Raw genomic sequence first — 16,808 nt, 5'->3', positions numbered from 1 at the left:
CCTAACCTTAAATCCTATACCCAAACCTCGCACATTCCATCCACGTACCTCCTCGCCAAACCCAACTCGTTTCTATCGTCGACGACTCAGGTCTGCCGCGTTGAGCAAGCCTCCTCTCGTATCATCGACGTCGAATCAACAGCTCAGGTCCCCCCCCCCCCCCCCCCCCCGAAAAAAAAAAAAGTTTTCTTGAAATTTGTTGCTGAAGGTTTTTGTGACGGCAGAAGGATCAGGAGGTCTGGACTTGGGGTGGCTGCCGCGCGTTCCTCATGTGGTCCACACGCGTCTATGGCTAATTCCTCTCGGGTACCATATCGGGTGAGCTCTCCTCCTCCATTGTCTGTTTACCATGGTTCGAAGGTAACTGAAAGTTAAGAGAAAGAGGACAAACATACTGGCACCGAGTTTGTATCCGGGTTTTCCTCGTATTAGACCAAAAATTCTATTAATGTTAGGCCCTAAACCTTTGTATTTGTAAACTACACCCCTGGATCTTCATGTTTGTTCGAAATGAGGGTTTCGTTCAGAACAACTTAATTGAGAGTGTAAATTGCAAATATATAAGGGTGTTTACAAATCTCTGTGCTTGTGAACTATAGCCCTGGATCTTCGCACGTGTTTGAAATGAGGGTGTCGTTTAGAACAACTTAGTGGATTTGGGATTGCGAACTATGAAGATTTGGTGTCCTAATACAAAAACTAAGATAGAATCTAGGGTGTAATGTGAGAAGAACCTTTTTTTAAATGTTTTGTCAATCGTAAAATGGTTGGAGAGTAATTCTAAATATTTGCAATGCAAGAGAGAGGATTTCCTTTGTTATCTTTTAGGGTAATTTGGCTATGTACACCTTAAAACTTCCATAGATTACACTTTCACCCCCCAAATATTCTAATTGCCAATACCCCCCCCCCCCCCGAATTTCAATTGGAAAAAAGAGGAAAGACGAAGCGGTGTTGTGGCACTGTGGAAGATAGAGAGGTCAAACTGGATATTTTGGGTATACTGGCAATGTACAATTGTAGGGGGTAAAATGGAATTATGGAGAAGAGCTTTTTTATTTTTTTTGTTTGGGGGCGGGGGGGGGTTTTAGATTGGCAATTGTGAAGATTGAGGGTATATATGCAAAATATATAAGATTTTGGGGGTGGAGGGGTATATAGCCAAATAACCGTCTTTTAATACCATTTCTCTTTGAAATATTTATTTTTCGCTGATCAGTTTCATGGCAACTAAACATAGTTAACATACTTTGAAGAAAGTGGACATCATCTCAATTTTCCAGATTTATACTTTTGTCATTTAAACAAGATTTGCCAAAAAAAAATGGTCACTTCACTTTTTAACTTTCATTTATTTTCTGGTTGTCAGACACCCACTAGGAGCATTGTCATGATCCAGAACCATCCCAAATGACCTTAATCATGCTAAGCTAAGGATTAGTTAGCATCGTAGGGAAATTAAAAGGCTGCTGACCACATTGTGACAGTTGTCATCTGAAAGTAGTTGAATTCATATGGTGCAAATAATTTTTAGCCAGGAATCTTCACCAACTTGAAATATTTGGTCCCTATACCTGATAGCTGGTTGTATAATTTCAAAGATTTTTACTTGGAAACTTTTGAATGTTGATTTGTGCTGCCTCATTTTTGTCAAATAGTGATAAGACCTCACAGTTATTTCTCATTTGATTCTTCATTGCTTATACATCATCACCATGACCTTTTTGACTTAATGATGGTTTGTAGGGTAATGAATGGTCCCATAGAAGCTATAGCTCGGGAGCTTGGTTTTGATGGAGACCCTTTTCTTGAAGGTCTTGTGGTGAGCATATTCATTGTCGGTGCATTTATTGGTAGTATGACTTGTGGCTCACTCATCAATAGGCTTGGTTGTCGGCGCACTCTCCAGATTGATATGGTCCCCTTAATTGTTGGAGCGTTTTTAAGGTTTCTTGCTACTATGTTCTTGTTTGCATGTTTTATAGTTTGCAAGTTTCCTTTCTATAACATGATGTATCCAACTTGCATTTGGAAGAGGCTTGATGTTCATTTTCTTCAAACTTTTGTTATTCTTAGTGCATTTATTTATGTATTGTTTATCTCTTGTAGTTATCATATGCAATGAGAATTTTACCATTCATCTAATCATACAGTGCTCAGGCTCATTCCTTGGATGAAATATTGTTGGGAAGATTCCTTGTTGGTCTCGGCATTGGAGTGAACACCGTACTTGTTCCGATATATATTTCTGAGGTAATGTTGCATCATAAAAAGGAGCTTTGAAAGGACTTTTAGTTGTTTGTAATGTTAATTTTTTTTATTTGGCTACGCTAAGTATTATCTTGCATGCATTTTCTATGATATTAACCTTGACCTGCTCGTTTTACAACCGCTTCACAAAGAGTTCGGCATATGCCTAATGCTTCATCTTGCCCATAAGGTACAACAAAGGAGGAACCAATCTGAGAAAACCTCTGTAGTGGAGTTAAGAGCTCCCTATCAAGAGAGAAGCATCCTCCATGAATCAATGGTCTCATGCCTAGGGCAACAACTTCACATAAATTAAGGTCTCCCCTTCAAAAACTAGGTTTCACACCCAAGGTTGCATCACACAATCTAAAGCTATTTTTCATAACATCTTTATCATACATTTATCAAAGAAAAATTAATCTTTTACGGACTTAAAAACTTAATCAGTAGGAAACCAATTCTTAAAAAAAAAGAAATCTTATAGAATTTTTTAAGAATTCTATAAGGTTCTTAAATCAATTGAAACTAAATCATAATTTGTCTTTGATAGATAAAGATACCGAAGATTTTCTACTATAATCAAAATCTGATATTTAAAGAAATTAAGCCATCTTTTCTTCTTCACTGTTCTTTTGTAATTTCCAAGAGAAAGTCGTCCTATGTCGGAATGAATAGACTTCACAACATATGGTTTGATCTAGCGGACACTAAGATCTTACTTCTCCAATTGGATCTTAGTTTGTAAAATCTAGTAATATTTAATAAGTTTGGCAACAACTTCTAGTCTTATTAATAAGTGAAAACACTTATTTCTTTCTGCAGTAAGAGTTAGATTCTTCGCTTCCATAATTTTTTCTTCTTATTTGTTGATTTTCCAGATATCATGATGTAGGTTTCTCCGACAAGATACAGAGGTTCTCTGGGAGCTCTCTGTCAAATTGGGACATGCTTAGGGATAATTACATCCCTTTCTTTAGGACTTCCTTCTGAAAATGATCCACACTGGTGAGGCATCCTCTATGTTCATCATTATGGGTAATTATAACAATAGATCATGAACTAGACCCAATACTACTGTTAATTATTGTCCTGATGGAATTGCCCTTCTTCCGTGTACCATAGCCTGCAACTATGTTTAGACAGTTATGTACCGATGATTTTGTTGGTGCATCAATTTTTCATTTGGGCTTGATTATACACTTCATATCAAAACATGGGCATTTTTCAGCAATAGATTTTCCTTAAAATCCATGCATCTATCAGTGTTTGATGCTCCACTCACAGTAAAACCCCTAAACATTGGTTCTAAACATTGTTTGGTTCTCTCTCTCTCTCTGTGTGTGTGTGTGTGTTTTATTTGTGTGGGGGTGGGGGTGGGGGCACGATTCTTTGCTAACATAAATAAACTCCCTTCTCCAACTGTTCAAATTCTGTTTGCAGTTATTTCCTTGTAAACTCTGTGTGTGCGCGTGCACGCGCGCATTTGTTTTTGGTGTTTTCTTTTTTTTTTTGGGGGGGGGGGGGGTGACGATTCATAGCTTGAATAAATAAACTCCCTATACAACTCTTTATTCTGCTGTGCGTTATTTCCTTGTTAAAATCTGGGTGTTCTCATTTTAGTTATATCTACTACGTATATATTTTGGTTGTATGCGTGTGTTTTGGGTGGCGTTTTTTTTTGGGTGGGGTGGTGGGGCCCACGATTCATAGCTAACATAAATAAACTCGCTTCTCCCACTCTTCACGTTCTGTTTGTGGTTATTTCCTTGTAAAATCTGGGTGATTGTCAATTTTTTTTTCATACTATCAAACTCTCATATGTTCTACACTTTTATGTTAGCATAAGCAATTTGTAGTGCCATACTGATATCATAGCTCGAATCAATGGTCTTCAAGATACAGTTTGGTTCAGATTCTGAATATTTTCTATAGTTTAAATTCCACATTTCCATATGGTATCGAACTTGAGTCCCCTCACTGTTCATCCTGTTCCTTCATGGTATATGTTACCTAAGCTTCAGCCTTCTTTAACTTAAAAACAAGTGCAAACTGTATCTGAATGCTCATTTAAATCAGTGCTTATAACAAGCCACTAAATTTATTAAATCGACTATGTTCCGTTTTGACTAAATTATCATTGTTTGACAGCTTGAATAATGCGAATGAATTGTGATCTATATTCTACAGTGTTTTTGAGTTTAACTGAGTTGATGACAAATCATCTGTCTTGATTTACCACATTTTTTTGCTTTTCATGATTAACGAGACAGAGACATTGGACTAGGGTTCTCTGGTTACTGAGCATCCAGCCCTTTATTTAATTAAATTTTAGGAAACTATGGTGCATTCATATACATATTGCTCTTATTGATACCAATTTCTCTATTATTCCTATGAAGGCTAAATGCTAGCTAAATATGAATAGCAAACCTTGTTCAGACTTTGTTACTGTTTGAAGGGTTCAAGATCACATTGACTTTTCAAGCTTAGTTGTGGATTAATTGAGCTTATTTCAACTTGAACATTGAGCCGCGTGTGAGTTTGCAGAAAAGTTTGTGTCCTTTGAATTCCTTATGTCTGCATAGTTATAATATCTACATATATCTACATATATCTCCTTAGGCCTACACTTGTACCTTGCTTACTTTGTTTTCCCATTGGTAATGACACCACTAGAACCCATTGATAGATTCAATGTTTTGGGTGGCAAGTTTTTACATGCTCAGAACCTCAGTCAATGGCTGGTACTTGGTACAGATATTCTACAAAAAAGTTTGTTTTCGGAGGATACTCTACCCATCTCTTTTTTCTCATGCTTGTAATCTTCCTCTGAGCTTTCTTTATCTTTTGCATTTCAAGCATCTCGTTGATATCTTCATCTTCTTTCCATTTTAATGGTTGATGAGTTTCTCCCTCTATGGACTATATTACTGTGTCCAAGGCACAAAGCTTGACCTCTTGCCAATGGCATGACATGATGGCAACTTTGGATTACATTACTTTTGCAATAAGTTTCATGTATGAGCATTTTTTGTTCAATTTGTTAGAATATGACACCTTTTCTTATGCTTATTTGTATTTCTGGTGTTTCCATGTCCATACTATAAAAGAATGGCAATTAACCATGAATTCCTGTACATGGCTATTATCATGCATATACTTCTTTTGACAAGAACGACCAGTTACTGAAAAATTCATTTTTGGTAGGCGAGAACTGGTAAGGTTGACTATTTAGAGTTAATCTTGTTACATTATTACCGACAACCTTTTTACATGTCAAGTTTCTGGTATGTCTCAGTTTCTTGTGCTTGTCGGCTTATATTTCTTTGTTCATGTCCTACTTTATTAAATTTCCAATTTTGATGGGGAGATACTATGTCACTATGTTATTGCTCCCATCCACACCATGTCAACTGTTCTTCTTCTTTTTCTCCCCTCTTCTTCCTCTTTTCTGATTTGTATCTCTTAAGTTTTATCTCTTTCGATACAGGTGGAGAATGATGTTGTTTTTCGCAAGTTGCCCGGCTTTCATTGTTATGCTGGGCATGCAATTTGCCGTCGAGAGTCCACGGTGGCTCTGTAAGGTAGGTTGCCTATAATTATTGGAGCAATGCCAATTCTTCTTCAGCTGAGCTTCATAATAAAGAATCTGGTTAATTTGTGTAGGTAGGAAGAATAAATGATGCTAAACGAGTTATTGGCAGTCTTTGGAGTGCCTCTGATGTTCAGAATTCTATTGAGGGAATTCAATCAGTTATTAAAAATGATAACAATCAGGTCAGGCAGGGTTGGCTTGAACTCCTCAAGAAGCCTCATAATAAAGGTTATTCCTCACGCTAGAAGTTATGTGACATTTATCATTTGACTTGGTAACTAATTGATGTGCTTGACGTGCAAAAATGCCTTGAATACATTGGCTACTTCTGTTCTTATATGTTGTAATATCAGTTGACATCCTACCAAATTTCCTAATAAGCCAGTAGAGCATAGAAAATAAATTTCATCGTATTTGCAGAAGTTGCTACTTTGCTACAGGATGATTTTCTGCATAAGTCTCTCTGTGCAAGGAACCATGAATTTTATCTCATCGCCAATTGGGGAACTTACTGGTGTTCATCATACTGCTTATGATTTTTTTCTGGCAAGCATTGTGGATTGCCTCTTGCCAGCAAAGTAGCTGAACCCCCTAAATACATGTGTATGATAAATCACTTTTCTGTTAGGTACTTCCATCAGGGAGAACTCATACTACAGATTGAACCTAGTCAAGGGGATACTCTTCCTGAATCTCAGAAGTTGGAACGTCTGAATGACCATAAAAATGCATAACACAGTCTAGCCTGCAAAGTCTATACCCAAGGTAGCTATAATAGGAGTCTGGAAAACTAGTTCACGGTTTAGATAAATTTCAGCTCTTTCCCTTTCTGAATTTGTTCTCATTGTAATACTTCCATGATTCCCATCAATTAGATCTATCGATCGCACGTGTCACACAAGGCAGCTCAGAGGAAAAAAACAAGAAAAATGCATAAAACAAAAAAAAAAGGCACGCACAAATTTGCAAAAGGTATGGGTAGCTGGGTAGTGGTGGATCCAAGAAACTTCTTTAAACTTAAATATAATATTGTACGGCAATATTCTTAACAAATGGGCTAAATTAACTTATATGAGCTAAAATTCAACTGGGATACAAGTTTGTAAGGGTTGGGGTGCAAATATATTTAAATCACGGGGGACAAAGTGTAGATATTCAACGCTCAAGAATGTGATTTTCAAATTCCTAAAGGTGCAACTGTCCCCATGTTTACACTTAGATCCGCCCCTGGGTACGGGGACACGGCTATATATGTATATCATGTAAATTTATAAGTATTAAAACTAATAATTTACATAAAATCAATATTATTTTTTCATGTGTATGAGATCAGTATATAAGAAATAGATGTGGAAGTGTAGAAGTCAAAGCAGTGCATGAAGAGTGTTTTAAATTAAAATATGTATCATACAATTGAGTATGCGCCTGAATAAATGTATGCATATTGTCAATGGGTGTCCAAGAAGTTTTAGTAGGGATACATGTACCAGATACGTGTCCCCTACGGGTATGACTTCCGATAGAAGTACCAAGGTACCATGACTCCAGTATATCTCATCTTGGTGCCATTGATTGGTTCTAGCTGATTACTGTCATTTGTTAGGTACACTTACATGATTAGTGGTAAGACAAGGATGTCAATAGATCTGTGTTTTTCTGTCTCATAGAAGGCGGAATATTTAATACATGAACATTTTTTAGGTATCAATTTCATCCGTCTCATTGCCATTTATGGAGAGAACTCCCAAAAAAAATTGTAATGGTCAGTTCCCAGATGTCTTGCACATCTACTTGGCAGTAAATTTGATGGTTAACATAGAGAGACTAGAACTCTAGTGGAAATAAGAGAGTAGATGAAGAGAGATGAGGAATTCAAAAAACTGGGAAGGAATAGACCTTGATGATGCATACAGCAGTGTCTAGCCACTCAATGCATTACGTAGACCACCTTGAGTCACAAGACACCAAGGAGCAAGCTTCAAACTTCGTACGTACCAAAAAAGAATCTACTAGAAGGTAAAAGATGAGTAGTTTTGAACTGGGAATTTCACTATTCTTTATGTAAAAGAATGATCCTGCCTACCATTTGATTTCATATTTTTTGGATGTCAATCAATATTTAAAATTAGTATAAATTTTGTCTGCTATTCAGTAAGATTTGGTCAGAAGATGTTTAGTTTTGAGCTGTGAATTTTACTATTTGTTATGTAAAAGAATGATTCTGACTACCAAATGATTTCATATTGTTTGGATATCAGTCAGTATTTAAATTAGCATAAATTTGTTTTCTCTTGTATTCAGTAGGATTTAGGTAAGCACCTCTGTTCTTAGTTTTTATACGTTATCTTGCTATGCTAACTAGTGACCTATTTCTTTCACTCTTTCTTTATCTTACCTTGTTTTAGTTAAAATACCAAATGCAGTGATTGCTTTCATAGCTAATTGAACTCTCACTTATGTTGGTCAGTGGAAATGTTGAAGAAAAAAAAGATGAGAAAATTTCTAATGATATGGGTTATAGTGGCAAATTTCATTTGCATTCAAAGTAGATATTTTGACTAGGAGTTTGACTAATTCGTTGTTAAATCTTCCGGACTCATGAAAGAAGTTAACCCACAGATAAAATAGTATCTTCATTTAAGTATGCAGTTTGTGACAGTAAATTATTCAAGTTCTGATATTCTTAATCATCAGTAAGCCATCTACATGTCGTTTGTGTGGTTTCTTCTTCTTCATATGTTTCAATTTCTGTGATGTCTACTTCAAAACTAGCTTTAGCACTTACTGAAAAACAAGGGTTTTTACTGGTGGCAGTTGCCTGCATTGGAGGATCTCTTTTCGTGCTTCAACAGTTTTCTGGAATAAATGGAGTTCTTTACTTCTCATCCTTGACTTTTAAAGATGTGGGCATTACTGATGGTGCTTTGGCAAGCTTATTGGTTGGAATTACAAACTTTGCAGGTTGTGATATTTCTGTGATTGATATGCTTTTATTTTGAGAGAAGATCTCATAATTACTGTTAATATTAGGTGCTCTCTTTGCTTTGTATCTGATGGACAAACAAGGAAGAAAAAGGCTGCTAACGGGAAGCTACCTGGGAATGGTGAGATACATACAAGCTCAATCGTTGCAACTATCAATTGTTATTTTTTATGCTGCTGTCATTGTTGCTAAACCTGATTGAAGAGCCACTCTATTCAATTTGATTTGCATCATTTTCAGTGCCTGTACCCAAAAATCTGAGGATTTTAAGTCCTTGTCTATGCATCAAGTAGCTAAAGATAGGACACCTGAAAGTAGCCCTAAGATCGAAGGAGCTTATTCTACATTCATTACGATTTTTCGTATCCTTCCGTGTATACTTTTCCCTTCCTCTCCATTTTACATTTGGCCTTCCTATTGGGCCTCTCTGCTATAACTACAGAAAGTTAAAAGAGAATAGAATAGTTGGCTTATGGATATGAAGACCGCCTTCTAAAAATAATTGAGTTTAGTTGAAGCATGCATACTTTTACCTCCAAGGTTTACACTAGAAATGCTCCATATGGAAACCTTATTCAATAAAGCATTATAGAAGTGTACATGTGCTTATCTCATGATTTATGTAATAAAAAAAGGCTTCATTAAAGTTGTTAAAATTGAAGAAGATATTTTCAGCACTTTGTTAAATGTTAGGTTACTTGATATGACTTGGTGTAATGTTGATTTGGGTAGGTAGACAATGAGGTATGAATGTTAGGTTGACAATCTTGTATAAATAACTGTTCTCTCTTTTGAACCTTATTTGCTTTTTCATTAGTAGATTCCCTCTAAAACTTATTTAAGGCTTTCCGAAAGTGGTGGATAAGTAGTATTTTACTGTCTGTCAGGCCAACCCATCATTATTGTTTTACTAAATCATTTGGGCGTGGTTCTCATTTATTTTCCGTTCAATGATCATGAATCATAACTTATTAGACAGCGTTAACTGTGCTCTAACTAGTGATATTAAACGTATTTTTTCTGTGCAGGCATGCTCAATGTTTCTCATAGTTTATTCCATAATATCTCCTATTGATGAAGGGGTAGGGCATGTCCTTTCGGTGCTTGGAACTGTCACGTACGTCGCTTTCACTTTCTTATTCTTATTCCACATGAAAAACTTAGTTCATGAACGTGGTGTTATGCACTTTTGTAAAATAAATGTTCACTTGTTGGTAAAGAATATGTTGATTACACATATATTTTAGTAGAAAATGCTTCCTCATGTCACATTGTACACAATGAAGCAGATTTGTTTATTAAACATCTTGTCACTTATGAAAGGACTAAAAATCATGAGGTGCAAGCTAAGTTGCTTGGGTACGGTGCTAGTACGGGTATGGGACACGACAAATTTGTAAAAAGTAGGGTACGGGGATACTGCTATAAACATGTATATTATGTATATTTATATATATTAAAATTAATAATTTACATAAGATCAATATTATTTTTTCGTTTACATAAGATCAATATATTACAAATAGATGTGAAGTGTAGACTATACATCTAAGAAATGTATAAGGAGTCTTTTAAATTAAAACATGTGGTATATAACTGAGTATAAGCTTGAACAAATGTGTACATATATTCGAGAAGAGTCCAAGAAGTTTGGGGTACGAGTACGGGTACGGTTTCTCCAGATAGAAGTACCTAGGTAACACAGGGTGCAAGCTATTAATGCAACATGTATTTTTGTCTACTTAGTTTTCTATTGATTGTGTCACCAGCATTAGCATCTTCATATCATGTTGATCATAATCACGATTTTCTGACAAGATTATTTTATGTATAATCTAAAATTGCAGAACAGAGATTACTTCGTAATTTCTCTTTTTAATGCCATATGGTAAGGGTGTGTTTGGCAACTTTAAAATGGAACTAGTTTTTTCTTAACTAAGGCTAGAGTTGGTCCACAGAAAGGTTTGATCCACAAAAGAACTAGTTTAAGGGCTAGAATTTGAACTAGAAAAAAATTAGTTGAACTTTGACCCAATTTTTGCCAAACTAGAAACAAGATTTTGGAAGAAGATTGTACCAGCGAAAACAAGTTTTGTGAAGTTGCCAGAACCACACTATTTCTCTGTTTATTTATGTATCCCTGGGTAAATTTCTGTCTTTAGTCACTAAAAAAGTGTCAACCTGATAAATGGTAAAAAATGCATCCATTTCGCAAAATGCCTCTCTCAACTCAGACAGAAAGATTCAACATTGAATTTCTCATTTCATTCTGTACTCTATATCCATGATCCATTATGCGCTAGATTGGATCATCATTTTACAAACATGATCATATGAAATATTCTCTCCTATAAATATTATTCCCTCTTGAAATTTCCTAAAGTTAGTTAGTGATATTCTCCCTGCAATGTAGGTATATATTTACATTTGCCATCGGTGCTGGACCAGTTACTGGTCTAATTATACCAGAGCTTAGTAGTTCACAGACACGTGCGGAAATCATGAGTTTCAGCTTCTCGGTACACTGGGTATGTAATCTATATGAATTTTCTGTTATCAAACTCAATTCATTGTAGCTCATGTTTTCTATTATTTAAATTGTTGGTGTTTGTATATGTTATCAAATGCAGCTTCTAAACTATTCCGAGTAATGTTGAGAATATGATAAAGCATAACGTAGAGCTTCACCTCCTATTACGCGTTATAGAAAAAACGCAAAAAACGTAACACATAACGTAGGTTATTTTGTTTATTAATTATTTAGATATTTTTATAAATACAAATAATTCATAATGAGTTTAATAATTAGAAACGTCAAAATTTTCAAACATAACATCATAGATAGAAATGTAGTATCACAATTTCGTAACAAAAGTTAGTCATACATGTGCCTAATTAACATTCATAATCAAAATCAACATTAACTGAAAATAAAGCCTAATTAACTTCATAATAACTGAAAAATTGATAAAAATTTATAATAACAATGTTATTTACCTCATTAGAGTTATGTATTCGTCATTGGAGATGCAGACTCGGATGAAGCTTCTGGCTGAGTTTGTGGTCACCGGAGAGGTGGAGCCTATGGGTGGAGGAGCCGAGGAGTTCCAGCAAGGTGGTGTTGGAAACATAATGAGCATACTGGATCCTATCTAGATATCTATCATTTCCCTAAATGAAATTTAGCAACCTAACGTTTCAGGTTGTGTATCGCTTGCTAAATAAGTTTAACCATCACATCAAAGCATACTAAATTATCAAATCAAAAATGATAATATCATCAAGTTAAAGTGACCATGTAACAATTTAAATTCTCTATCTCTTAGGTGACTCGTCCTAGAAAATTTAAATACGGTCTAGTGCTACACACATCATAATGCATGCTTATGACATGCACCCGGAGAATCCCTATTCCCGGTGGTTGAGACTCACCACCACATCTCACATATCGGTGTCATGCATAATAACCTGTTATAACAAAATTATCATTTACTAGTTATAGGTTAAGCACAAATTCAAGAAAATTTTAAGTTAGATCATATCTCCAAGCAAGTGACCATCACAGTGCATGATCTAACAAAATAATTTCTAAGGATATACAACAATTATATAAATGATACCCAAATTATATGTGCAACAATTAAATCTATTAACATTATAAATAACATTACATAATTTGTATTGGATGTGTAAGGGCATAAGAGAAGGAAGAGAAGGTGAGGGATCAGAGCTTCGTGAGGCCGCAAAGGACCTAGGGTTGGTGTTTGTTACCGGAGAAAGGGAGAGAGGGAGGGGGAGCGAGAGAGGGGATAGGGTTTGAAGGAGAAGAGGTGCCTCATCGTGACTCGCCAGTGAGGGGGAGATGGAGGAGCGGAGCCAGGTTAGGGTTTGTGTTTGGGTATTTCAGAGCTAGTGAATGAAAAATCCAAAATCCCTCCCTCCTAATTAAGTGATTTGGATGATGGAGAAACTTTCACGCGTCCAAATCTAAGAGGCCATTAAACTAACAAGGTTAAATTTAACGTAATGTAATGCCAAAATAATGCGTTTTAATGCTTTTTTCCTGCGTTAAGTGCAACCTGCCTCTCTCTTTTTTTTTTTGACTGTGTTTCCTAACAATTTACTCCCATTAGGTTATAAAACGGGTTATAATGCATTCCATAACGCATTTGTTTCAACTATGTGCAACATATGGTGTGTATTATATTCAACGAGCTAATCAGGCAACAGTACTTAACCAGTCTGGCTTTACAGCACGAATAGACTGGTTGTGATGCGAAACAATGTGATGCAGGTATGAAGATTAACAACAGCAATGCTTCGCCAAATCAGCGATCGATCTAGGTAGGAAGCTCAAGAATAAAGTGTAGCTTTCGATGGATTTTAAGCAAAAGTTGCAATGTACTAAGTTCAAACCTTTGTAAATGATCCAGAAAATAAATGTAATGATTCGTTCTCTCAATATAGTTCAAATTGTAATATTTAGATAAGTAAAAGTACTTAGCAACAGATTCGCTCGCTCACTTAATCAAACTGAATACAGCACAGATACGATTGATAATAATATTGATAGCAACATGCAAGCAAGAGCAGTTCCGAAAATATTTGGGCGAAAGAAAATTAGACCTTCGTCGGACTGAACTGGATCAACGGGAGGATCTTCTGGAGGTGGCTCAACGACGCCAAATATGAGGGGTGGAAGCTCTCCACCGAGGGCGGCGTAATTAGGATGAAGCGGTGTATCTGGATGGAAACGCCGATGCCACGAACTGATTCCCAAGCTACTCTCTATGCTGTCAACGACCTGATGAGTCACGCGCTCAACGTACTCGGGCACGCTCTCGAATGACTGATAATCAAACCACGGGGAAAGCTGTAAATCTACGATGCCGGTCTCTGGATCTAGCACGATTCCGTCATCAGCATCAGGATCAGCCATACACCAACGATCAACAGAATCGGGCTATCACGATGTCTCAGCAGATCTGATAATCAAACGAGCCCAACTGAAACAGATCTGACCCAACTTGGTCCGGTTCGGATCTGAACCACAATAAATCAACAAATAAGTAGGAGGTGGTTCTGAATAAATCAAGTCAGGCCCAGAGCTTTCCCTTCGTTCGTTACAACGGAGAGAAGAAGGACGCGGATCGATGATTGAGCCAAACGGGCGACGGTGCGGGTGAAGTCGGCAGCGGCCTGAGCGGTGGCGACTGGTGGGGGAGGACGAATGACAGGGGGGGAAGGCGGTGACTGTGGAGTGGCTAAGGGCGGCGGTTTAGGGCTTCAAGGGGTGGTGTCGACGGAAGAGGGGGTGGTCGGGTTGGGCCACGGTTGCAAGGGAGGAGCGGTCACGGCCACAGGAGGCGGAGGCGGAGGTGGGCGGTGCTGGGCGGTTGCTGAAGGTAAGGGATTTGGGTTCAAGGTTGACAGCGGTTTGTTGAGTCGAAGGAGGAGGGCGGAGGTCCGGTGGGCTTCGGGCGGCGAACTGGGAAGAGGGAGGTGGGGTGGGTTCTGATTGTCTGGAGGAAGAAGATGATGAACAGTGCGAATTTTGATTTTCTTTTGTTTTCTTTTGTGAGGAAGAGGAGTTACGGCTGATGACAAAGAAACTAATCACGCTTAGGTTTCACACCATGTTTAAGCAAATTAATTTCATTCATCAATGATCTTCAATCTGATTACAAGAGAGTTTAAATAAAGAAAAATACAGATTTGAAAAATCCTCTAAATCCCTCAAATCTCTCTCATAACCAAAATACAACCAATTAACTAATTAGCTACCAAATAAAATTCGAAATTCGAAAATTTGAAATTCAAAAATTTAAACTAATTATTACATCAAAATTCAAAACCACAGTGCTGAAATATTGTGCCTCCTGCGCTGATAAACTCGGCGAAAATCTCGTGTATGAGTCCGGATGTCCCCATCAGGTTGTGTGGCAAGTTAATTATCCCCGGTCATCATCTAAGACGTAATTATTGATAGATTTAAATACCTATTCCTCTGTATTTTATTTCCATTTTGTATACTGCTTGATGTAATGATAAAGAGTAGATTTGATGGTGTTAGGACTAAGGGTAAGCTTCCGAGAGTTAGTTGGAAGCAATTAAAAAGGTTATGATAGCGGCTAAGATGATGGAAGTGATATAAGTAAACTGGAAGAACATGATTCATAAGCTGACCCTAACCATTTAGGAGGTTTTATTGTTATTGCTATATATTACTTGTGTTTATCCGATTTTCTTTGGGCATCATAGCCTTATAAATAACGTTTGAAAAACATCTGTAGTTCTCAGTTATTCCTAGGGCGGAAGAACCCATGTACCTCAGAATTAAGAATAACCTTGATTGTATAATTTGTTTTAGTAGAATAGAAAAGAACCCCTACATGCTCGGACAAACTACTAATCCCAAATATGCAAAGGGGCGCGCTGTAAGCTACTGGAAAATGTTTCAGATTTGTCATATAGATGGATGATATTTATGTTGTATTTGTGTATGCATATACTTTTTTTAAAGGGTAAATTTTACAAACTTACCATGAACTTTGGAAGCGTTTTGCACATAACTACCATGAATGCTATTCACTAAACAACCATGCCCAATGGCAGTTGTTTGGTGCAAAGCACACAACAAGTTTTATGCAATTTTTGTGAACTTCGAATGTCTTCTATATTACTCTTTCAATAACAGTTAAAGATTTTTTATCCAAGCCAGTGTGCTGTGACAAACTATTTTCAATAGTCTGGGGTACGTTTTGAGGTTTTGAAGTTTCATAGTAGTTTTCTTTCTTATAAAACAAGTTTATATTGGTTTGTGAACTTACCCTAATTTGAGATCAGAGATTATATCAATTTGTGAACTTACCCTAATTTGAGATCAGAGATTATATCAATTTGTGAAGTTACCCTAATTTGAGATCAGAGATTATATCAATGATGTGCGTACCGACTCATTTCAGGTTTGCAACTTTCTGGTGGGCTTATATTTCCTGGAATTGGTAAAAAGTTTCGGAGTTGCACCTGTATATGCTGCCTTTGGCAGCATTTCTCTCTTAGCAGCAGTTTTTGCCATGTGTTTCATAGTGGAAACCAAAGGCCTCTCTCTTGAGGAGATTGAGCTGTTCTTGAAAGGCAAAGGTGAATGATGATAAACCAACAAAAACACGTCAAATCTCAGGTGAAGTTTTGTTGGGCTCGCAGGCAAAAATGCAGTTGCACACTTTTCAGTCGACATGGTTACTTCCATGTTTCTCTCAGATTCCATGTGGGTTGAAGATTTGCTGAAAAGACATACAACCTATTATGAAAAGATTGGTCTGTCATCTGCAAAAGGGAAGGGGGGAAAATGTAGACATCTTTACGAAATCGTACAGGGGAGGGGAGTAAGGAGATTGCAACATGTGTTCACATAATCAGCATCCAAAATCAGTGCAAGTTGGTAAAAATCAGTGCAAGCAGCTAAAATTCAAAATTTAGTGGAATACTTGTTGTAATATTCACTGCCTGTATGATTTTTTGTAGGAGGTATATACTCCATGGCCTTGTTTGTGCATAGTGTTGTATATAGAAGGAAGATGTCAGCTTGTCCTCTCCTTTTTGATTATTTATTTTTTACTTTGTTGTATCAATACTTAGGTAGTTACACGCACACCGCAAACGTTATGCGGTGCGAAATGAAGGGTGGTTGCAACATCGTATTATGAAATGTATTATCATTTGTAAATCGTGATATCCGCGGACTTACTGGAAGCCTTTAGGTACTGAACAACAGTTTTGAAGAAAGAAATGACATGATGCATTTAAATTTTTTTTTTTTGGTTGGGTGTATTTGTTATTTTTATTTTAACTTATTCTGTTAGAATTATTGGCTTACATGTGAGATCTATTTTTTATTTTAATTTATTCTGTTGCACATGCGATTTACATTATTCCTATCTAAGGATTGAGAGAAATTAATAATGATTCTCAAAGTAG

General features: G+C 36.7%; 1 protein-coding gene across 3 annotated transcripts; it reads left to right on the top strand.

Annotated features, from left to right (window-relative positions):
* On the top strand, positions 283-16,648 carry LOC109835695 (probable plastidic glucose transporter 1). 3 transcript variants are annotated; one of them, XM_020403697.1, is made up of 11 exons: positions 283-318; positions 1,747-1,822; positions 2,154-2,253; positions 3,143-3,255; positions 5,741-5,834; positions 5,917-6,073; positions 8,660-8,806; positions 8,876-8,949; positions 9,857-9,945; positions 11,242-11,356; positions 15,794-16,648. In XM_020403697.1, exons 2-11 carry the CDS (start codon positions 1,794-1,796, stop codon positions 15,977-15,979), a joined length of 1,104 nt encoding a protein of 367 aa, XP_020259286.1. In that variant the 5' UTR covers positions 283-318; positions 1,747-1,793; the 3' UTR covers positions 15,980-16,648. The 3 variants fall into 3 exon arrangements, with proteins under 3 accessions (XP_020259286.1, XP_020259285.1, XP_020259284.1); XM_020403696.1 differs by having other exon boundaries at positions 289-318; positions 2,161-2,253; XM_020403695.1 differs by having other exon boundaries at positions 289-318; positions 1,747-1,947.

Source organism: Asparagus officinalis, chromosome 3 (genome assembly GCF_001876935.1).
Source record: "Asparagus officinalis chromosome 3, Aspof.V1, whole genome shotgun sequence".
Classification (NCBI taxonomy): domain Eukaryota; kingdom Viridiplantae; phylum Streptophyta; class Magnoliopsida; order Asparagales; family Asparagaceae; genus Asparagus; species Asparagus officinalis.
The sequence above is the reverse complement of the archived record's forward strand: the minus strand, read 5'-3'. Positions and strand labels throughout refer to the sequence as shown.